Source organism: Erithacus rubecula (genome assembly GCF_903797595.1).
Source record: "Erithacus rubecula genome assembly, chromosome: 27".
Taxonomy (NCBI): domain Eukaryota; kingdom Metazoa; phylum Chordata; class Aves; order Passeriformes; family Muscicapidae; genus Erithacus; species Erithacus rubecula.
In genome coordinates, this window is record NC_136679.1 from 4,943,121 (window position 1) to 4,966,310 (window position 23,190).

The 23,190-nt window shown below is 49.3% G+C and overlaps 1 protein-coding gene across 2 annotated transcripts in view; it reads right to left on the reverse strand.

Annotated features, from left to right (window-relative positions):
- Positions 1-19,594, reverse strand: part of LOC306812800 (acid-sensing ion channel 2) — a 379,828-nt gene extending 360,234 nt beyond the window's left edge. For both annotated transcript variants that reach the window (XR_013776902.1, XM_079327663.1), the window contains exon 1: positions 18,288-19,594. Coding sequence is in view for 1 of the 2 variants with exons in the window: in XM_079327663.1 (XP_079183789.1) it covers positions 18,288-18,851 (564 nt within the window). In the remaining variant the exon portion in view is untranslated. The remainder of the gene's footprint in view (positions 1-18,287) is intronic.
- Between the last annotated feature and the right edge of the window lie 3,596 nt (positions 19,595-23,190).

A 23,190-nucleotide genomic window follows, 5' to 3' on the forward strand; every position in this document is an offset into this window, starting at 1 on the left:
GATCTGGAACACAGCAGCAGGATATGGAAAGCTCTCACTTCCCAGTCTGACAGATCTCAGGGTGAGGCTGAGCTGTGGGTTGGAGCACATCCTGCACACTCATAGCTGTGTTCACAGCATGAACCTGGTACTGCTGACCAGAGGAGATTTCAGTGTCTGAGGCAGCTCCAGCAAAGTCACCTCCACCTTCTCCCACAGCTTTATTGCCCCTCATCTCAAACAACCAGCATGGATTTACTCCTCAGGCCCTCTGCACTGGCTAAGCAGAGCATCCTCCCTTCTGCAGCAGGAGGAGCACAGCTCTAGCAGCCTGATCCATCCTTTACCTCAGGATAATCCATCTGGAGATGGGTCACAGAACCTTGCAAAGCACCCAGGGGTGCCAGCAGTACCAGCTCTGCTAGCACAAACGAGTCTTAGCAGGGTGGTCATTGCCCTGCTTCCAGTGGAGATTTTGAGGTCACAATTTAAGATTCAGGGTGGACTCAGAGCGAACTCCCAGTACTGCCACTAAAACCAAGAGAAAGGAGGTTGAACTGCACATTCAGCACAAAGCTGGGCTGCCAATCCCATCATTAGCTAAATACCCCCTAAGTACACGCAAAGTGGATCTCAATTAATCCACATCTGCACCTTGGCTTTTCCTAAGAGCATTCTCATGTCACTGATGCCAGGGCTCCAGCCCCTCCCTGCCTTCAGGGATCCCAGATCTTCCAGGGCAGCTGATTTCCAGTTGGAGCCTGGACCACAACCCTGCCAGGCACGTTTGCTGCAGCTCCAGCTTTGCTGGGGATGTTTCCACACAGCTCTAATTAACAGCAGCAACAAGCACTTTTGAGCCATGGAGGGAGCCCTGGCAGGCAGAGTGAATGTTCTGCTAACTGCTCCCACAGCTTTGTCTCTCCAGGAGACCGGAGGGCAAACTTCCAAACCTCTTCCTTCTGCTGCTGCACATTCCAGCCCTGTGGGGGAGCCCGGCTTTGGAGTGAACACACAATGCATTTGCTCTCCCTTATTTATGGGATAACAGAGCAGGTGCTCTGTTTCATGAGACAATAATCAGAGTTTCCCAGGTAGGTAAAATCGAGCCCAAGTAACTAATTTCTGCAGAGGGAATTTATTAAAATATCTTAAAAATATTTTTAATATATTCCCCCTTTCTCTCTGTGTTGTATTGTGAGTACTGGTCAGAATCAATCAAACTGAAGCTGTCCCTCCCTTTTCTCCCTTGCTCAGAGACCCCATAAATCAGAGAGAAAATTACATTAATTTTAAGCAGCAGAGAGGAGAGACCACATTTCTGCTTCATTTTTGTGTGATGTCTAATACAACAGCATCCCAGGGACTCCCAGATGGGATATGAATATAGATAAACAAAAATCCAGCTAGGTCTAATGCCTTGACTTCAGTCGCATGGGCCATTAACAGTATCCCAGGGTGTTCTTACCCTCTCTTGCAGCAGAGAAATTGAGTAACACTCGTGGGTGCTCTCAGCATTAACATTAACCTGTAATTTTGGGGAGTTCACCTTGTCTGCAGTTGGGGTGTCTTGCACTCATGTTTTGGGGAGATTCTCATTGCAGGCAGCATGAGCACGCTCAAGGGAAGCTACTGCAGCCTCCAGGTGGGATCTTCATCCAGCCCTGGACAGGGTTAAACACCCACAGGATTTACACCCCAATGGGCTCAGTGTTCCTGTCTCCATGCAGACATAGACAGGGGCTGAGTTAATTGAATTCCCGGGACTGACAAGCTGAGTATTAAAGTCTTCTCAGGATGAAGAAACACGCAATTGATACTGCAGGACTCCAGGAACTGAGGGGAAAGAGCTTTCCAGGACATGGCTGTGTTTTTCCAGGCTTCCCAGGCACTCAACTACTCTGCTTGACCCAGCTGAAAGGTGCCTGACTCCCATGACCCAGGTGTGCACCCAACCCATTCCTTCAGCCCAGGAAAAGGTTGCTGTCCATGGACTTGGAGAGGTCCTTGAACACAGCCTGCTGCTCCCAGCAGCCACCTCACATAATCCCATCACTGAGGGATGATCCTGGTTAAAACCCTGCTGTGTTTTTTATTCCCATTACTTCAGAATTTTGTCCCTTCGAGAAATAATAACAATAAAAAAAGCTTTATAAATTCCAGCATCAAGTTATCCATGAACAATTTGTACCATTTGCTTCAAAGCCAGCACCATTTCCCCTCCAGCTGTCATCCCCTTGATGGATTTCTCCAGAGTTATCCCAGTCCTTCACACAGCTTTTCCCAGGCTCACTTAAACAAGCTCCATTCTCATAATCTCCTCTCTAGAACAGGTGTTTCTTTTCCTTAATCCTCCTCCCAGTCTTGCTCTGAATCCAGGTTGGATTCAGCTGCTTTGGGATGAAGCCACTGCCTTTTCCAGTGGCATTAACATCTCCTGAGCTCTGGGAGAGCTTTGGAAAGAGCCTTGGCAAGGTACCAAGAATTAAAGCAGCCACTTAGTTACATCCCTCTCCCCCAGTCAGGACCTCTGCCATATCATCCTGATGATTCACACAACTGCACACAAATCACTGGCAGCACTGCCTGTATCCCCCAGGATCCATGTGCAAAACAAACAGGAGGGGAGGGAGCACAGAGCAGGTCTTTGCTCACTGATAGTTGATATCTGTGCTCCAAATTATTCTTTTTAATGTTCCATGATCCCAGAATCACAGAATGGTTTGAGCTGGAAAGGGCTTTAAAGCTCTTCTCATTTCTACCCTGTACCATGAGCAGGGACACCTTCCACTACCCCAGGGTGCTCCAAGCCCCATCCAGCCTGGCCTGGGACACTGCCAGGGATCCAGGAGAGCCCACAGCCTCTTTGGGGAAACTCTTCCAGCAGCTCCCAGCCTTCCAGGATGCTCCAACCATTCCTTCCATTGCAGATCCCACAGCCCCTGCAGGGGAAGGACAAAGCTTTGGCAGAATGGAGGAGGAGAAAAGGCTGAAGGGCAGCCAATGGTTTCAGGAACCCCAGCTGGCAGGAGCAGCTCCCAGCCCTCAGCTCTAAAGTTCTGCCATGGGTGTAACCCCACACAAACAGAAGCCTCCCCTCTGGAGCTGAGCCTGAGCTGCTCCTCGGGGGTCATGCTGGGGAATCTGGTTTCTGAAGAGGAAACCTTTTACACTCTGAAGTCTTAAATACTATTGTTCCCTGTTGAGTGTAGGTTAAAAGAGGAAAACAGTGATACTTTTCTCACTGGTTCTTTTGCAGCTCTTCCAAAGGCATATAAAAACAATAATGAGTCAGTCAAGCACTTTAAGCAGTCAGGAAATGATAAATGAGACCCACTAAAACCCTTCTGTCTTTGCCAAGGGCACTCTGGATTATACTTGAACCTGTTTTAACCTTAGCACTCAACCTTCTTTTCCACAAAGTTACCCGTGTATGCAACAGCCATGATGGAGCTCAAAATAACAAGTCAGAGGAATGCTTCCCTGAGAAGAAAAGGAATATTTGCTTTACAGCTGGGGCTAGGGTTTAAGTGCAGTTTCTAAACCTCAGAATTTTAAAGGAATGGGGATACAATTCCATGTTACTAGCAAGGGAGGGAGGAAAGGCATGAAACTCAGCATGAAAGTATTTTTTATGTCAGTCAGGCATGAAAAATATGGAGAAAGAATAGAGTTAAGCATTATTTGCAGCAATTGTAGACTCTCAGAATCATTGAGATTGGAAAAGACCTCCAGGATCATCAATTCCATCAGATCCCCACCGTGTCCCCAGCCCAGAGCACTCAGTGCCACCTCCAGGGATGGGGATCCAACCCTCCCTGGGCAGTTCCAACCCCCGAGCTCCCTTTCCATGGGGAAATTCCTGCTGGTTCCACCCTGAGCCTGCCCTGCCCAGCCTGGGGCTGTTCCCTCTCCTCCTGTCCCTGTCCCTGTTCCCAGAGCCCGACCCCCCCTCACTGCCCCTCCTGTCAGGGAGTTGTGCAGAGCCACAAGGTTCCCCCTGAGCCTCCTTTTCTGCAGGCTGAGCCCCCTCAGCTCCCTCAGCCCCTCCTGGTGCCTGCAAGGAATGGGCTGGACGTGCCAGTGTGGCCCCTTGAGAATACGCTCTGTTGCTACCCTCTGCTCCCAACCATTCCTCTTCCCTTTTTCCCCTCTTCAAGTACACACTTGGAGGACAGAAAACCCCAATTTCTGGACACTCCACTCAGGAGCTGAGTGCTGTGGGGATGCCTAGCTGGATCTCAGAACCAGGAAATTGTTAAGGTTAGAAAACACCTCTGAGATCACCAACCCACAGCACCACCACCATGCTCACTGTTAACTCTTTCCTCAAGTGCCCATCCACAATTTTTTGAACACTTCCAGGGGTGGGTGTGAATGCCCTGTCCTGCCTCAGATCTTATGTTTAACAACCTTTTCTGTGAAGAAATTTTCCCCAATTTTCCCCAATTTTCCCCAATATTCAGTCTAAACCTCTCCTGGAGATACTTGATGCTGTTTTCTCTCTTCCCTGTGATATTTTAGGAATGTGAGATTCCCTGTGAATAGCAAGGATCATATGCCTAAAACTGGGATTTGCTGCACCTCTGTTGCAATAAGAGATACAAACTCATCATCATCACCTTTAACAATCCACCTTTAACAATCCTCCACCTTGACTGACAAACACCACGGATGAGACCAGGGAAGAACCCTGGTGCACACCAAAAAGCTGGAATATCACACACCTGGATGTGCCTGGACTGAAAGAGGAGGGGAATTATTCCAAGTGAGAAGCACTGCAGGGAGGTGGAGCTGCTTGGGCACAGCTCAGAGGAGGGGTGAACCAGAGGATTTCTCAGCACTAAAGCCACAATGCTGGTGTTTGGTTTTGTTGGGCTTAATGAAAGTGTGTCTTTTGTGAAAGATAAGTGGGATTACAAGAACAACTTGACTCAGACACTTATTTCTCCTCCTGACAGAAAAAAAAAAAAGCATGGAAAGACCAGAATACACAAAGGAGTCACAATAACCGTGTTAACAACTGACAGCTCTTCCCAGGTTTCATTATTACTTTGCAAATGGAGACTGTACTAACCTGCCTGATTTACAAGAAAATAAATGCACACCACATTTCCCTGGCCCTGGTAACTGAAGTCTCTTTCCTTGATCTCCAGAAATAGTTTGTCACATGAATTTACCTGTGCTTTAACACCTGGTGTTAGATGGGTTTGAAACATGGGAGGAAAATATGCTGCAGTTAATTGTTCCAACAAACAGCCACAGGCACCCCCAATGGAGGAGTGATTTAGGCTCAGGAATACCCATCAACATTTAACAGCATTTCGAAGTGGGAGGGAGGTGGACACTTTACCTCAGGATGCTGTTCAGCCTGCAGGCACTTGCAGAAGCTGTCTGGGGTTTTCAGAGCTGCAGCAGCTGCGGGTGTTCAGGTACTCTGTATACCTGATTTGCAAATGCAGTAAGAAACCTTTCAAAATGCCTTTTGAGTTAAGACATTTGTTGAAAAATCCGTTTGGTTTCAATTCCTTTCACCCAAGAATGATGGATTTTCTCATGTCTGCACAAAATCACAGCCCATGTCATTCTCTGCAGCAGGTTAAAGCAATTCCCCTCCCTTAGTTAAAGTTTAATCAATTTTAATAATAAATGCTTAACAGCAAACATAAACCAGAAAACAGCCCTTGCCCCGAGGAGATGACAGTTTTCTTGGCAATCCAAAGAGTGAAAGCTTTGGATTGACAGGGGTTGAGGAGGCTCTGAGCTGGACAGGATTTCCCAGCTGGCCCCTGAGGAGCTGGGTGCAGGGCTGAGGTCACTCCTGCATTCCGAGTCCTGCAGTGCACCTGCAGCACCATCAGCTGCTGCCAGTGCTGGGAGTTGCTCAGGATTTGAAACAGAAGAACAAATGAAGTTTGTGTTCCTGAGGATTGTGTCTTCTACCTCTCCCAGGTTCCTTAGGAGCCCCAGAGCACCATCAGAACAAAGCAGGAGGAGCTGACCTGCTCAGCCAGGAGCTGCCTGCACACACACCCCTCCCTGCCGTGGCTCCTGAGTCCCACAGGGAGCACAGCATCCAGTCCTGCTTGTGCTGTGCTGCCACAGAAGTGTGAGCTGTCTCATTATTGCCAGGCTGCTCCTGGGGAAACTGGGGCACAGGTCTTTGTTGGCCAGCTGGTCCCTGTCAGACACAATGTGAAACACAAGCACTGACCCTGTTTTTCCTCCCTGGGCTCCAGTTTGGGTCTCTCCCAGCTGCCAGCTTTTGTGAAACTTGTAGAAATCACATGGTTTTGAGACTTCTCTTGTTCTTTCAAACGAGGGAAAATTGCTGAAACCATCTCTTATCAGGAAAAAAGCCTAAAACCATCTCCAGAAATCCAGAGTTGGGCTGTCAGAAGCATCTTGCTCTGGCTGCCCTTTGAAAGAGAGGATTTGTTTGAAAACAGGAAATTAAATCCTCCTATTCAGGGAAAGCCAGGCATGAATATGTAACTCAGGGTTCCCCCTCACTAACCCCAGATGATGCCAGGGTTTGCCTCAAAACCCCTATAAAATAGAACCTGGGTGCAACAGAACCTGCTGACCTACAAGGGCAAGATGTAGAGGCAACACATGGTGACAAGTTCCCCAGCTCTGCATCACTGCATCCATTACTTAATTCTGAACCAGATCATCCATTTCATAAGGCATCCCAGGGTTTCAATTCTTTATTTTCTACTGAGATTTTAATTAATTTCGTGGAAAATAAAAATGCTTTAAGACAAAAAGCTTTCCTTTTTCACATGGGAAATCTCATCCCAGGCAACACTTGCACATTTTTCTGGTATCATGGGCAAACACCGTAGAAAAATCCTTTCCCTCTTGATCTGCTTTTCCCTGAAGAGATGCAGATGTACAGAGACATCATCACAAGACTGACCTCTGAGGACCTTTTTGTTCTACCAAGAGATAATGAGGAGAGAATGATCTTTGCAGGGATAGATGCAGTTGTGGAGGCTAACGAGGGATCTCACCCTCATTAATGTCTTTAGGAGACAAACTCCACTCGGGTTCCATAGAACTGGGACTGTTTGTCAGAACTTGTCTCCTCCCAGAGCTCATCCTGAACTGCCATGTACACCCCAAGCCCTCCTCTCTCCATGCTGGAATCCTGGAGTGACAGGGCCTGGGATTGGTGTGGATCAGCTGCAAACCCCTGCCATACCTGGCAGAAACAAATCCATTTGTTATTCATGTGGATGTAACACGTATTTCAGGAGATGCTTCATCATAATTTAGCATTAATTAATGGCTATTCAGAGTGATCCTGCAGGATCTGCAGAAGGGATGGTGGCTGCAGCATTCTGAGGCCAGGGTAGAGGATGAAAAATGCAGCTCAATCAACACAGACCAATCTTAACATCCAGCACAGCAGCTCCTTCTCCCCAGCATCTCCATGCTCCCCATGGATACTGTTCCCATCTTTTACATGAAGATTGATTTAGATGGGAACATTGCTTGAGAAATGACAACAGCAAGTTTCCCCAAACCTTATGGGAAAACTTGTGGGGGTTGTTGTCAGGGGGAGGTCGTCAGGACAGACTCAGGAGCTCTCTATGCTCTGGTCTTGAAGTTTGTAGTTTATTATTAGGGCGTGGGTATATGAGGGAGAGAATGTAAGAGAGAATAAGAGAGTAGAGAGAATAGAGCATAGAGAGGATAAGAGAGAATAAAGAGTGATTTCCCATTTACAAACAATAACTCTTCTTCTATGTTGAATATTCTAATTTCCATTAACCAATCTACTACAAAATACTGATTTCCTAATATTTCCATGCAACCTATAGGAATCTTCCATTACCACATTTTATTGCTTTCTTATCTCTAAACCTTATCTCTAAACCTTTCCTGCCATACTTGGAACAGCATGTCTGTTGGCTCTTTGGTATTTGTGGCATTTGGCATTACCTAAACAAAGGAAAGAGGGTTTAAATGTTCACATGGTTGCTCTCATCTCAGCCCCACAGTTGAAAACTCTTATCATTTCCATTTCACCCATGGTTTCAAAATTCCTCACCAAGCACTCATATTTATAAGGTTTTTCTATTTCCTCATCCCCAACAAAAACTTGCCTCTTTTTTCATTTAAAAAAAAAAATAATCCCCAAACAGTAAATGTTTTGAAGGAAGAAATTAATATATCAGGGTTGTGTGACTGCTATTCCACTCCAGCAGCTCCTGAATGAAAGAGGACACAACATGTTATGTTCTGTGAGATCCTGATCCCCACCCCTAACCCTAATCCCAGCAATATATCCAGAGAAAAATACCAGTATGAGGAACAGAAATTGCACTTCTGAGCAGTATTCTGTTTCACCTGTTCATAGATACACCAAGAAATCTGCTGGTGAATATCAGCTCCCATCCAAGGTCTCCTTCAGCTAAACCTTCCCATTCCATATGGCTGAGAGTCCCTCCCATCTCAAAAACATATTTCCATCTCTCATTCAAGGTCAAAATGATGCCCCTCTGACATCCTGGTTCAGCTTTCACAGGTTCCTCCATCACTGGGGAACTGCTGAGGAGTTCATAGCTCTGCTGACACCACATATGGCAGAGCTGTGAGCTGCTCTTCCCAAGCCTTGCAGGAGGCACTGGAAGGGATAGAGAGACTTTCCTGGGTGTCTCAGGATTCACCATCCATTTCAGACCAGGGAGTAGTGGAGTGTTGTGTTGGAAGTTTAGATAATCAAGGGTTAAGTTTCTATTAATTCCTCCCACTGCTCATTGACTCTCCTCTGCAATTAATTTAGTCCTGCCTATGGCAACTGCAGTGATGTTTGCTGGGCTGTCATTGAGCACCCCCCTGTGAATCCTGTCCTGTCCTATCCTCCTGCTGTTCCAGAGCTCCAGCTCATCATTTTTTACTGAGCTGGGAGAAATCTCCTGTCACGGAACCCTTAAATTACCCCTCTCACAGTAACACAGCTGAATCACCAGAGAGCTTTTGCTGGGGTTTATTTATTCTCTTCTCCTGGCCTAAGATTAATATCCCTCAAACCTTCAGGTGAACCAACAGTTTAAATCACTGTTATGGGATTCAGCCCCTTTCATAAAGTGAAATCCTTGCAGGACTCCTCCACTGCACCAGCGTGGGATTTCAGAGAGCCTGGAAAACAGAGATGGAATGAGAAACCAAAAAATGTCTAAATGGGTTGCTTTGATTTTCTTCTTCCAGTAATGACAAAATCTTTAAAAAGCAAAATAAATTTTAATAGTTTCTAATTATATTTGCATTTTATTTTCATTTTAATTTCATAAATTATTTTAATTTTATACCCATCTTTATATTACATTCATATATCAGTCTTCATCACCATTGAAAGAGCATCATGAAAACTCAATTTTATAGAGCAGCTAAAACTTGGTCCCACTAAAATTTCTATAAGTTTGGACCTCCATTGGTTCAGTTTTGGGGTTTTGGTTTGGGATTTTTTTTCATATAGGCAAGGAGGACAGGCTCAGCACTATTTTCCCTCTGGAAAAACTCTAATTCCCAAGAAACTCATAGTGGAAGTGAGATCTGGAAAGTTTTGGACTGACTGAAAGGGAAACCTGCAGACCTGGCAGGAGACAAAAGCCTGGAATCCCCTTCTCCTACAAAGTCAGACCAATGTGGGGGAGTACCAGAGGAGGAGATGAAATTTGACTCAGTCTTTTTCACTTCTGATTTTCTTTTCAAATTTGAGTCTCTGAGGAAATCAGGAAGCAGAACTGGCTCCTCTGACAGGAGAAGACAATTGAGCAGCTCCTCTTGCACGTGAACATCCCTGATGGCCCCATTCCCTTGGATGGGCTCCTTTGGGAAATCCAAGTGCAGATTAAAACTCCTTTCATCCATCTCACCCTGAGCAAATATATGTGCATTTTCCATTACCCTTCATTCCTTCACTTCATGCTTCTTGCCTTAACACACAGGCTAAATCCTTCCTTCCATGGCACAACAGCAACAAATTATCAAAACAATTCAGTCCTTCTTCAAGTAATGGCATGTGCTTGTTTGTAAATATTCATGGCTGTGTTGAAATTGGTTCTTGATGTCCCTGAGCGCACTGGTGTCAGTCGTGCTGAAACAACTCTCAGTCTCTTTTACCTCCAAGGGGTGATTTTGTTTTCCTGGTGCAGGTCTCATACATTAATCCATGGCAGATGGAGTCAGACATGGCCACCTCATCTACTTCATTTCCCCTCTCAGCTTATTGAGCTCCTGCTGCCTGAGAAGTTTCCTCACGGATTTCCACGGGCCAGGACATCCCAACAAGCTTCTAGAGAACCGTTCAGTTGCACTCATTCCTCAAAAAAGTCAATCTGTTTAAGGCTTTTCATCATGACCTCTCAGCAGATGCAGGTGCCAAAACAGACACTTTCACAACCTTCACATTTGGCCACAGATCACCATTTCCTTCCTCAGGAAGATCTGAGTCCTCCCTACTCCCAGCTGTCATCACTTTGTAAGCAAGAAAGTTTTCCATGTGTCTTTTTTCCCAAAAAGCTCTTCCTAAGGAACTCTGCAGGGTCTCATCAGTAGGCAAAAAGCTTTTTGTATTTTTGAGTCCCATATAGAGCTGGTGTAGCAATCACCTGACACCCTGCTCACACCTGCCTTGTCACGATAGTTTATCACCTTCATTGCCTCACCCTGACCACAGCAATGCACTCAGGACTCTGCTGTGGGGCACTCCAGGCATAAAGCATCTGTGACATGCCTTTGGGAAGCAGAGGCACTGCAGACCCTGCCAGAGGAGATGGAGAGGCCGTGCATGACCTCCCCATCCTCCCATCCTCGGCAGCTGCTAGGCACATTTTTTGCCAGCAGAAGCTGAGTGATGGATTTGAGGTTTTTTTCAGGGAATTGCCACTGTCTGCTTCTAAAGCAAACAGGGATAGTCAGGAAATGGGAAAAGACAGGGGTTTGCTCAGAGAAACTGTGGTGGAGTCATTATGGAATCAGAGCTGTGAATGCCTCAATGCTCAGTGCAGACAGAACTGTCAGCAACTCTGCATTTTAGGGCAATTTTTGTCCTTAGGTCAATAATGCAAACTTGAACTTGTGCAGAGTTCACAGGGAGGAAGGTGATTGTCTTCCCAAACTGGCTTTCATTCCTCAGGAAGGCTGAGGGTGGACTGAGCACGAGAGCAGGTCAGAGATGGGTAGAGCTCATCAGGGTTAGAGCTGTGGTTTCCATCTCTGTTGGTGACATGAACAATGGGATTGAGGGCACCCTCACCAAGCTTGATGACACCAAGCTGTGTGACACGCTGCAGGGAAGGGATGGGATCCAGAGGGACCTGGACAGGCTGGACAAGTGGGAATGTGTGACCCCCACAAAGTCCATCAAGGCCAAATGCAAGGTCCTGCAAGGTTGTTCGGTCTGGAGAAGAGAAGCTACAGGGAGACTGACCTTCCTGTGCCTAAAAGGCTCCAAGAGAGATGGAGAGAGACTTTGAAAGAGGGAGTGTGGGGACAGGACAAAGGGGGATGGCTTTAAACTGAATGAGAATAGGTTTGGGTTAGATATTAGGCAAGCATGCTTCCCTGTGAGGGTGGGGAGCCCTAGCACAAGATGCCTGAAGAAGCTGTGGCTGCCCCGATCTCTGAAAGTATCCCAGGCCAGGCTGGACAGGGCTTGGAGCAGCCTGAGACAGTGGAAGGTGTCCCTGTCCATGGCAGGGAATGGCACTGGATGATTTAAAGGTCCCTTCTAACCCAAACCATTCAGGGTTCTATGTTTCTATGAAAAAATTTAATGCTCCAAAATTAGCAAAAATATTAAAGACCCAGCAGGTCTGTACTTGCTTTCTGTTATAGAATTCAGCTTGGAAGGGACCTCAAGAGGCCCTCACTGAAGTCAGACCTGTTTTCCTTTTTAATCAAGTGGGAATTTCTCCTGTTTCACTTCATGACAACTGGTTTAGATTTTTACCCATTTCTGTCCATGGGGACCATAGACCTTGTAGTCAGAACCCCTTAGGGAGGGTTTAAATTAAACCCACAGCAGTCACACCATGATTTTTTAGAGACCATCACTACACTTGGTCACATAAGCTCAAGAGGGGACATCTGGGAGCTTGTTTATAATCTGCCAAAAAGCCTCCAAGGGACACTTGCATGGGGGGATATGGACAAGCTATGTTGTTCCCCTTTACCTCTCCAGCTGGAAATCAGGCTAGGCTTCTTGTCTTTCCTAGCCTTTATTTCTAGTTTGGACATGACTAGACTAAGTCTGGTTCCTGTAGAGAGAGCACAAGTGCATGTGAAAGCTTCCTATGGTTTTACCCTCCACCCACTGCAGAAAACTGTACCCAGAAGAACTCGTCCAAGGCCATTGTCAGGGAGAGCCTGTGACATGAACTGTGTTAGTCACAGAGCCACAGGTGAAGGAGGCACCAGGACATGGTGGCTGGAAGGCATTTAGCAGATTTGTTCTCTGTTGTTGACAGCCGTGGCTCTCCACACCTTTGGGCACTTCAGTTCTCAATGTCTGTCTGGGAGAAATGAGTTGAAGCACAAGGAACTGCACCCAGAGGTATTTCCAACACTAAGAAAAGCCTCACACAAATCCCAGGACAATTCTGATAAATCCTGGCAGCCCTCAAACATCTCCTCTATCCTCGGAATTCCAATGACACCCTCCTTGTCCAACAGTTCTTCCCATCCCAAGGGTGGATTTGCATTTTGCTCCAGCTGCTGTTTGGAGTGCAAATCCCTGGGTAGGTGGGCTGGGAAGGACAGAGGAGCTCTCATTTGGCCTCCTGATGAATAACAAATGGAATTGCTCAGAAGTGAGGAGTGGTTCTTGCTCTCCTCCAAACCAAACTGCCCCAGCAAGGGAAGGCTGAGCCCACATCTGACTCTGACACACAAATTCTTGGTCCTTCCTCTCCCAGGGCCCTTCCCATGTCCCATCTCCATCAATCATTCCCCTCTGCTCTCCAGCTGGCTCTGACACTTTAGCTGTGCCTGCTCCTGACATTTCCCACTTGTTTAAATTATTCCCCATCCCAAAACCTGAACGAGGGAGGGCAGCATGCCTGGCCAAGAAACAGCTCAAAACACATCCAAACACAGCCCTTTTCAAAGATCAGTAAGGAGGCCTGTCACTGCTCTGGTCAGGCCTGCAATCAGATCAGCATCCCAAATGTCCCAAGTTAACAACCTACAGCCCATTTCTGTAGTTTCTCTCCTTTGGAGTTGTTTCACCCAGTGTTCATACTTCCAGTATGTGGTGGTTTGATATTGGCCAAATGCCAGGTATTCATGAATGTCATTCACTTTCCCTCTTCTGCTACAGTTGGGCAGAGGAGAGGAAGAAAAAGAAATTAAGAATTAGCAAAGAGTTAATGAGTTGAGGTTAAGGGTGGGAGAAAAACACTCTAAGGTCAAAACAGGTTTAAATTTAAAGGTATAAAGTAAATTTGTTATCAACAGAGTCAGAGGAGGATAATGGGAAATAAAATAAGCCTGTAAAGCATCTTTTTTCCCCTCCAGCCTCTCCCTCCTTCCCACCCACAGCACAGCAAGACAGGGCTGGGGGTTTTGGTCAGTTCATCACTTGAGATCTTTTTCTGTTCATTTAGAGAGAGAAGTCTTTGTTATGTTGTGGGGTCCCTCCCACAGGCAAACAGTTTTCCAAAACTGCTGTGGCGTGGATCACCCGTCCATGGGGTGCAGGCCTCTAAGGAGAGGCTGCTCTAGTCTGGGAGCAGGAGCCGATTTAATCCAGGAAAGTACTGGGTAGAATGGGGGTCTGCATTTCCCAAGAGCAGGGTTTGCCAGACACCTGAGCCAGGAGCAATCCACCTCCTTTTAGACACCCAACGAGGCACCACCAGCAGCAAAATGATAACCTGAACTCCCTCTGTGCCTGTTCCCACACCCAGACCCTCAAAAGCACCTGCAGAATGGAGATATTCCAGTGCAGACTGGGAAGGCTGTACAGAGACTTCATTTCCTACTGGAAGAACTGCCTTTTTGTATAGAAATTACCACTGAATTGCACATCTCATTATTGCACTCTCATAATGGCAGATCTCATTATGGCATCTTCAGTTCTGGAGCAAACTTTGGAAAAAGTATTAACTGTCCAGAAAAACTGTTAAATAGAAAAGTAATGTTTTTCTGAATCAAGTACACACCTATCCTGACTTTTTTTCTTGAAGAAAGTGGAAATTGTATAACAGATGAGAATTGACTAGTTAGTCTAAAAAGCCAAAGCTATTCACTAAACATTGTCCTCATAGATACACTGGAAAAAATGGTGGAAAAAAATGTTCATAGAGAAAGCCAGAGAGATTGACAGAAACTCATGTCTTAAAATAGCAATATTCACATGAGGTACACTTCATTTTGTGGACCCTGTAGGTCAGAAGAATGTGTATTAAAAATAAATTAGTTCTATCCTTCAATTGTCATGGCCACTGGCAATAAATAGACACCTGATGAGGCAGAGCGTGCACCAGGGAAAAGTTTGTGTTAGCTCCAGTGATTGGATGTGTGAGGAAGCACAGCTCAGCACTGCATTTGGCAAACAAGCAGACTGAGGACCGTGGTACCACCCCAGACACTCAGAAGAGACACCTGAAACATCCCCCAGGGACACAGCCCAGCTGTGCTGGGCAGGGCTGTGCTGCTGGGAGCATTTCTCAGCAGGGGGAGATTGAAGGATCCCATTCTCCTGCTGCTCACATTCCCACTATCCACTCCCAGCCATCCCATCCCTCACTCTGTGTTTGCCCCATGGGCTGAAAGGGTTTTCAGAGGTTTTCTCCCTATTGCTCCCCACATTTGCTGGGCCACACATAAAATCCACCTGCAAATGTCCCCTGCCACCACCCAGCTCACCCCAGGCTGGAGCAGTGAAGGACCACGAGCCCCACCAGCAGCCCTGGGACAGAGGCTTTGCTGTACACAGACACAGGCACTCCCAGAACATCACAGTGCTGTGCTGAGCTGTGCAGGGCTGTGCTGGGCTGGGCTGGGCTGGGCTGGGCTGGGCTGGGCTGGGCTGGGCTGGGCTGTGCTAAGGACAGAGGAGCCCAAAGCTTGGCCAGGCTCAGCAGCAGTGTCATGCACGATCCTGATGTCACATGGAGCAGCAGGAGCACAGCTCCTCCATGAAAATGCAAGATCATCTCCAGGACCTCCTGTGGGGAGCAATGCAGAAAACAAGGAGGGGATTTCCTTGGCTGCTGCTCAGGCTTTTCTCCTCCAAATATTCCAAGGGAATGGCTTTGCTAAAGCACGTTCTGCCAGTTTTCTCTTCTTCACTTGCTTTGCCTACAGCAGAGCTCTGCATTATCTTCTCTGCTGTTCTGTGTGTGGCAATGCCAGTGCAGGATCAACACATCCTGCTAAGGCCTGGCTGTTCACTTTGGGGTATTTCTGAAGAAAAGCTGTGGAGACTCACTCCAGTGAGCAGACCTTAATATGGGAAATGTTATCTGAGAAGTATTAGGGGGAGAAGGAACAGGAAGTGTAGGGAAAACACAGCTCAAATCCTGTCATTAAAGCAGTGACAGAGGATTTAAACAGGGCAGAGGAGGAGGAAGGAGGGTAAAGTCAAGTGTTTTCAAAGTGCTGCCATCCCAGCTCCTGCTCTCCACACAGCAGCAGCACTGTGGGCTTTATTCAGAGACACCCTACCCACAAAACCCCCACGCACCAGAAGGCAGAGCTGACCAGAGGCAGCTCAGCACTGACTCCTCCAGCAGCACCTTATTGCAAGCTCCTGTTTGGTGCAGCCCTCTGCTGCAAAGCTCCTGCCTTCTCTGCTCCCAGCTGCCAGAATCTGGGCAGTGTCTATAAAAACCTCGTAGTTCTTCACTCTGCTGACGTATTGCAGAAGTGCCCTGGGATTTACACCCTGTTTCCCTTCAGGAAACAAATCAGACTTCAGTGATGACTCTTCTCCAGTGGGTGCTTCAGCAGCATGGATGTGCTGTCACTGAGCCCATGTTCAAGTGCAACAGGTTGATGGTGATTAAATGCAAAATTCATCCAGGACATGAAGTTCTGATTCAGCCTGGGGGCTCACAGACCTTTATAGCATTGTCCCTGTGGAAATACCTACTCATCCTTCAAACAGACACTTTTTCCTGCCTTTTGTCTCTGAGAGGTAAAATCTGGAAGGAGAACAGAGTTGTTGTGTCCCTGTTGAGTGCTGTTTCTGTGATTTCCATAACCTGGAGGATTACCTGGAGTGAGTGAGACTGAAGTCCTGCCTCTGCAAGAGACAATGTTGTCTTCTGGCTCAGGTAGGAGCTACTTTGCAGAATGGGCTGAAGTATTGCACTCAATCTCTCACCTTGGCAAGGACAAGTGCTGTCAGTCCATAATGTCCTGTCTCTTTCTAGCTTGCCCTGACCTTTTTTAGCAGAGCATGTATTTGGCAGACAGGAAATGTTCGTCTTTCTGGAAACTACTGTATCCCCCATGGAAAAAGAAAATGAAAAAATCATTGTTTTAGAAGCAATTATCTCAAAAACTCAATAGCCAGGGGTGACACCCTGGGGGTGTCCCAGGGGAGTTGCCAAGAGCTCCTGTCTTCCCTGAGAACAGGACCTGCTTTTTAAAGTCCTTTCTTAAGCCTTGCAGATGCTTTAAAAGTGCTGGTTGCTCCCTGGCTTTGAGGTTTTTGTTTTTGGCTGGTTCTTATTTCATTCTTGGCAAGCCCACAGGCAGAATACCTCCCACTCCCCACACCTTGCTACAGTCAAGGCAGATCTGTCCATCCTCCTAGGATCTGACCTCACTCCCCAACTCTTCTGTCTCCTGGACTTTTGCATCTGTTTCTCCTTTTTGATCCCATTCCCCACACTTGCTCACATATGGCTTTTCTTTAGCAAGCTCCTCTCCTTGGAACTTGGTTGACATCTTCCTACAACTTGGATGGCCCAGCCCCTGCTCAGACCTGCCCAGAGAGCAGAAACAAGGGAATGGTTTGCCTGGATATCCAGATTGAAATAGGCACAGCATCAGAGTTACGCACAGACAATAAGTGAGACATAAATTTCTACGTTCCTGCTCAGAGGCATAACGAGAGCACAGTCCAGGGGACAGCAATGACTTTGGAGTCAGTTGGACTCATTTGCTCAGAGATCCAAAGCAGCACAGACAGAAAATATTCCCTTCTCCCAAAATCAGACAAAGATTCTGCTGATGAACCAGGCGATCACAAACCCTGCCCAGGACCTGCTCACAGCAGGGCACTCTGTAATTAGCAGAGCAAGCAGGAGCACTCCCAAGAAACAACCACCTGAAACCTGTAACATTCCTGACCCCAGAGCCAAGGCACTGCCCAGCATGGCCTGAGAGCACAGTGGGACTTAGCCCAGACCCCAGCACCCCCCAGCTGGGCCAGAATGGGGCTCAGCCCCCGCTGCAGCCCCCTGCCCAGTCCCCTCACCTGCCCCAGCAGCACAGAGGGCCATCGCTTCATCCAGAAAACCTCTTAATAATTTTTATTTTACACTGACACATTTACCACCACAGCACCCAGGCCAGCCTGCATTGCCATCAGGGATCCAGCCAGAAGCTGGAAACTCAGCAGCAGCTGCTTCCCTCAGGATGCTCGAGTAGCCGGCTCACTCCATCTTCCCCTGTCTCAGAGCAGACTGGGATCAGAGCTCAGCCTCTCAGCTGCTTTTCCTCTCCTTCTCTTCCCTCTCCTTTCATCTAACACTGCACAGGAAGGACACAGCACCAGGCATGTACCCAGCTGCTACCCAGACTCCGCAGCAAACGAGGATTTATGAGACATGAGCACCAGGAACAGGAGGAAAAATTTCCCCTTCCACAGTTCCAGCAAAGCTGCAAACACCTGGAGAGATACAACTGGAGACTGCTCAACCAGCCCCAAGAACCTGCCCTCCTTGCTGGCTCTGCCTGTCCCTCTCTGCTTCCTTCAGCTGGCTGACATCCACTGGCCATGGCAAGAGACCCTCAGGCCCCTGTGATGCTCAGCAGCACCCGACTGCCCCCAGGCAGAGACTGGGAGCCGTGGGCCTTATGCACGATGGAGGCTGGAGCTGCTACAAGCCCCTTGCAGGTCTGGCCCCACAAAACCCCCGTTGGGACTCCAACAAACAAACTTCAGCTCAACAGGCTTCTTCCTGCTCCTTCTCTGCCATGCCAGAGCCTGGCAGCCACAGCCTCATCACACCAGACCCACACAGCTTGGCCAGTGACCTCCAGAGCTGTCCTGGTCCTGCAACACCACGGTCCACACACCCAGAGAAGAGAAAAGCAGAGTGTCTGCTCATACTCACAGTTTTGAAGTCCTTGTGGTTACACTCCTGGCCTCTGAACTTGCAGTACAGCATCATATCCTTTAGGTCGTGGCCAACCCGTGCCAGGAACTCCTGCATGCTGAAAACTTTGGGTTTATACTGCTTAAAGTTGGCCTTTTCCTGGAGGATGGCTAAGACAGCAGGGTCAGCCAGCTGAGGGTTGGGGATCTGCAGGTTGACATCCAGCAGGGCCAGGAGCTCCCCAGCGTGGTACAGGTCGTTGGTGGTCAGCCGGGAGAAGCGGAACTCATTGAGGTTACAGATGGTGACAGCAGGAAACACCAGGCTGTTGGCCACCACCTCGTCCACTTTGGTCACGTGCTGGTAGGAGAAGTAAAAAGCCACCCTGTCCGAGCTCTCCACCAGGAGCAGACCCAGCGAGCCCACGAAGGCCAAGGTCCAGAGCAGGCGCCGCAGGGTCACCGGCCCATAGACAAAGACGTGGCGGATCCCGTGCAGCGTGGTGGTGTTGGCAAAAATCTGGATGCTGGAAGGCTGCAGGCTGCCCATGCTGCCTTCGCTGGTGCTGTCCTTCAGATCCATAGTTCATTTAAATCCTGGTCCTGCTTTTGGGGTCAGTCTGGAGCCAGAACTGGGATCTGGATCTCTCCCCTCTCCTCCCCAAAGTAATTCAGCCCTTTTAGAGGCAGGCAAGGGAAGCAGAGTGAGACCAGCTGCTGCGAGTTTATCCCACGAGCTCGGCAGTAGCTTCGTCAGGGTAAATATTTATATAAAATCCATTCAAACTCTCGCTCTTGATTTCCTCGGTGCGATAAGGAGGGCTGGTTTTATTTAGGGAGACACCAAGGTGATGTGGAAGAGATGTGGGTGGGCAGCGAAAGCTGAGCCAATGGCAATAAAGTCCTCCCCCTGCACACACACACAGGCACGCGCCGAGGGGAGCTGAGATTAAGCGAGCGAGCCTAAAACAAGTAGAGGCAGCTCGCAGGCTGTTAACTAGTGCGGAAAGCCGAGGATGCTGCTTCCCGGATGCCTTCAGCCCGACCGGGAGATGCTCCCCGAGCTCCGGGGATGCGACTGCAGGATTTAGACATCTCTCCTCCTCCCCACCTCTCCATTTTGGGCAGAAAACACCACCCTGTGCTGTCGGTGTGATTTGCAAGGGAAAGGTGGGCAGCTAATTCAGCGGGAGAGAGAGGAGAGCAAAAGGGGGACGGATAAGGAAAGGCTAAAAAAATAAAAGGAAAAGCTGAAAAACGAAAGAAAAGGAGGGGGTTGCTGCTCAGCTCCACGCAGGCACACACGCAGATTACAAAGCGGTGGCAGGAACCCGCTTCTCCTTCCCGTGGCAGCTCCGAGCAAAACGCAGCCAGGGCTGGGGCCGGGGGCGGCAGCGGAGCGGCTGTCGCGCCTCTCATCTCTTCTCGGTCTGTCTCAGAGCTTCCCTTCCTCGCAGGGTTTGAGGGAGAAGCGCTGGAGCTGCGGTCACGCACGAATCCGGAGCCCGGGCAGGGCAGGGACAGGCAGCCGCCACCCGGGACCCGCTCCAGCCTGGGCTCGGGCTGTGCCCGGCGGCTGCTGAGCCCCCGGCTCGGCCCCGAGCCTCGGGACACTCCGGACCAGCAGCATCTCCAGATGCTCCTGCTTGCCGCTGGAAGGCAGCTGTGACGGATGCTTGGGGAAGGCGCTCCCAGATGTGCATTCGGCCGGGAGACTGGGGAGGAGGAGGGGGTGGAGGGGAGGAAAACCGGGTTTTCTGCCCAGGAGATGCAGCAGATGCTGTGGCGATGCCTCGGTACAGGAGAGGATCCGTGCTGCGCCCGCAGGAGTGGGAGTGAGGGGGATCCAGAGCAGGGCTGGGAGGTGCTGGGTCTCAGCAGGCTCGGAGTGATTCCCTTTCCTTTCGGCTCCATGAAAAAGGGGTTTGCTTGCTTTTTTTCAGATCCAGAATTAAACCCAGGATTTCTGCCTCTGTACAGCACCCAGCCCTGCACCAGGTGAGGGTCCCAGAGCATGGAAGCTCTTTCCCAGCGTGTGACTTTCCCTTTCCTAGCTGGAGTGAGATGGAAGCAGAGGGTTGAATCACAGGCAGAGCCTGTCACAATCTCAGCCACCTTTGAGGAACATATGGGATAAAATGACTCGGTTTCTGGATTTATAACCCTTAGTGCTGTTACCACGACAACAGACCATTTGCACCATTTAGCCCCTTCACCTTTCAGGTGCTTGACTTCACTGATGGACCCCCAAGACTCTTGTCTCCAGGCCATGTGCCATCCTGTCCTCCCCCTGATTTTTACTCAGAGATAAGATAATTTCAGCTTTGTTGTTTCCATTTGGCCTTGGCAGCCAAAGGCAAGCCCAGCTGTGGCACCCCCGAGCATGGATGTTCCTATGGGAATATCTCTCAGTCTGAGCCACCCACACCCGCCCTGCTACAACATTACTTTCTCCATTTTACACCAGGAAATCTGAAGGACTTGGGAGCCCAGAGCTGGATTTCCCAGAAGGACTTTTCAGTGCAAGGGGTTGCTGCCCTGAAGCTGAACCCTCCTTCCAGTACTGCAGAAGGCCCCAGTACTGTGTTGTCATGGATGACTGGGGCGCAGAGGGAGAGCAGGAGCTGCCTCAGAGTCTGATTCCATCTTGTACAAATCCACATCAGCCCTGAAATGCAAAATATGGTCCCTCCTGCTGCACCTGTGCCTGTGAGTGAAGCCAGGCTCTCAGTACAGTCCATTGGTGGCTAAACAGAGCTGTGTTCCTTCTGCATTACACAGAAATTCAGATTAGAAGAGATGCACAAACCTTGTGCCCTCTCTTTCCATGGAAGTGGAAAAGGCAGAGCTGAGCACATTGAATTATTAAACTGGGTGTGCCCAGAATTAAAGCAATTGAGGACAGAGTGGCCACAGCATCCTTGCTCCTGGTTCCAGACCTCACTGCCTGTCTCCCCTTGTGCTCACCACTGCTGCATGGTCAGAGACAAGAACCTTCCCTTCTAAAAAATCCCTGGCCAGAATGGGCTCCCTTTCCTACCCATTCCCAGCCCCCCTGCAAATCCCCCTCCCTTCCCACACCGGCCAGTGTGTTAATGTTTCCATTTGTTCCCCATGTGCTGCCTTTGCAATCCCATTTTCTGTAATTCACACCACAAACCATCTGCTAGGTTTTATTGTTGAACTGTGCAGGGAGCTGCAGCCTGGAGGGAGCAGCCCTGTGCCCAGCAGAGCTGCCTGGCACTGGCTCTGGCACAGCTCTGCTCCGCTGCCCCTGGGGATGGGCACAAAGCAGGGGGAAAAATCACAGAATCCCAGAATGGTTTGGGTTGGAAGGCATCATCTCATGCCATGGCAGGGACACCTTCACTGCCCCAGTTGCTCCCAGCGCTGCCCAGCCTGGACTGGGACACTGCCAGGGATCCAGGGACTGCTGCTCTGGGCACTGTCACACTGTGCTGAGGGCTGGTGGCTCAGGCTGTGCCCAAGAGCTGCCATCAGCCACCGTGTCCTGGGAGCCAAGGAAAGCAGTGGCTGGAGATGGGCTGTGGGGTAACACCAGCAAGGGTGAGGGACAGGGGATGCAAAGGCTGGTGGAGGGGCTGATGGCCCCTCTGGCCACCCCTGGAACAACCCCTCTAAGGGGACATGCAGGGGGAGGACAAGGCAGCCTAGCTGGTCCCAAAAACTCCCGAAGTGGCAGAGCCCAGCTAAGGACACCTGCATGAGGGGACACCCTAGGAATGAAGAGCATCTCTGGCAGGTGCAGGAGCTGCAGTGGGAGCTCACAGCCCAGTCTCAGGCCCTGGATACTCCTTGCAGAACGTGCTGCTTCAAATCTGTTTCAGCAGATGAGCCAGGCAGGGCCAGAAGACCTGAGGAGAATCCCTTTTCCCCTGCTTTGCAGAGATGGAGGGGAGTGGAGTGGGCCAGCTGCCTGGCAAGAGGGCAGGCCAGCTGTGCAGAGCCCTCTCTCCTTTGCACAGCCTGTGCCTGCCCTCTGGTGTCTCCAGCACTTGCTGCAGTGCTCGGGATCCCATCCCCATCACCGGGAAGCAGCTCAGTTCGAGGAGGAAAAGGGATGGAGGTTCTGACCCATGTGAGCCCCTGTGCTTCCACAGCCCCCTGAGCCCTCCCAGAAGCACAGCCGAGGTGAAGGGCAAGGCAGGATGACCTCAGACACAGCAGTGCAATGTTTCACAGAGAAAATGAGCTGCTTTTGTCCCCTGTGTCTCAGTGCATGGTCCCCACTGCCCTGGGCCACAGCTCTCTCCTTAACCCTGGACATTGCTGTGTTTTCTGCCAGTTCATTTTTTTAATGTTCCTCTCTGGGCTTTAAGAGGAAAAATGTTTAAAAAACCAAGAAATAATTTTAAAAGCCAGTGATGGTTGCAGTCCAGGGTAGAAGGGAAGAAGTTTGTCTGACAACCATAGGCTCATTTAGATTGGAAAAGTCCTTGTAGCCATTGAGTCCAACTGAGTTGACCCAGCACTGCCAAAGGCCACCACTGCCCCAGGTGCCACATTCATGTGGCCTTGAAACCCCTCCAGGGATGGGGACTCCACCACTACCTTGGGCAGCTTTGGCAGGGCTGGGCGGCCCTTTCCACAAAGAAATGCTCCCTAATATCCAATCCAAGCTTTCCAAGGCACAGCTTGAGGGCATTCCCTCTCCTCCTGTCCCTGTTCCCTGGGAGAAATCCCCCCTCACTGCCCCTCCTGTCAGGGAGTTGTGCAGAGCCACAAGGTTCCCCCTGAGCCTCCTTTTCTGCAGGCTGAGCACCCCCAGCTCCCTCAGCTGATCCAGACTCTTCCCTGGCCCAGCTGCAGATCATTCTGTGGTTTCACTGAGCACCAGGATGCTGCTTTTGCCATAAGCTTTGAAGGCAGAAAGGGCAACATTTGGAAGGAATGTCAGGGAG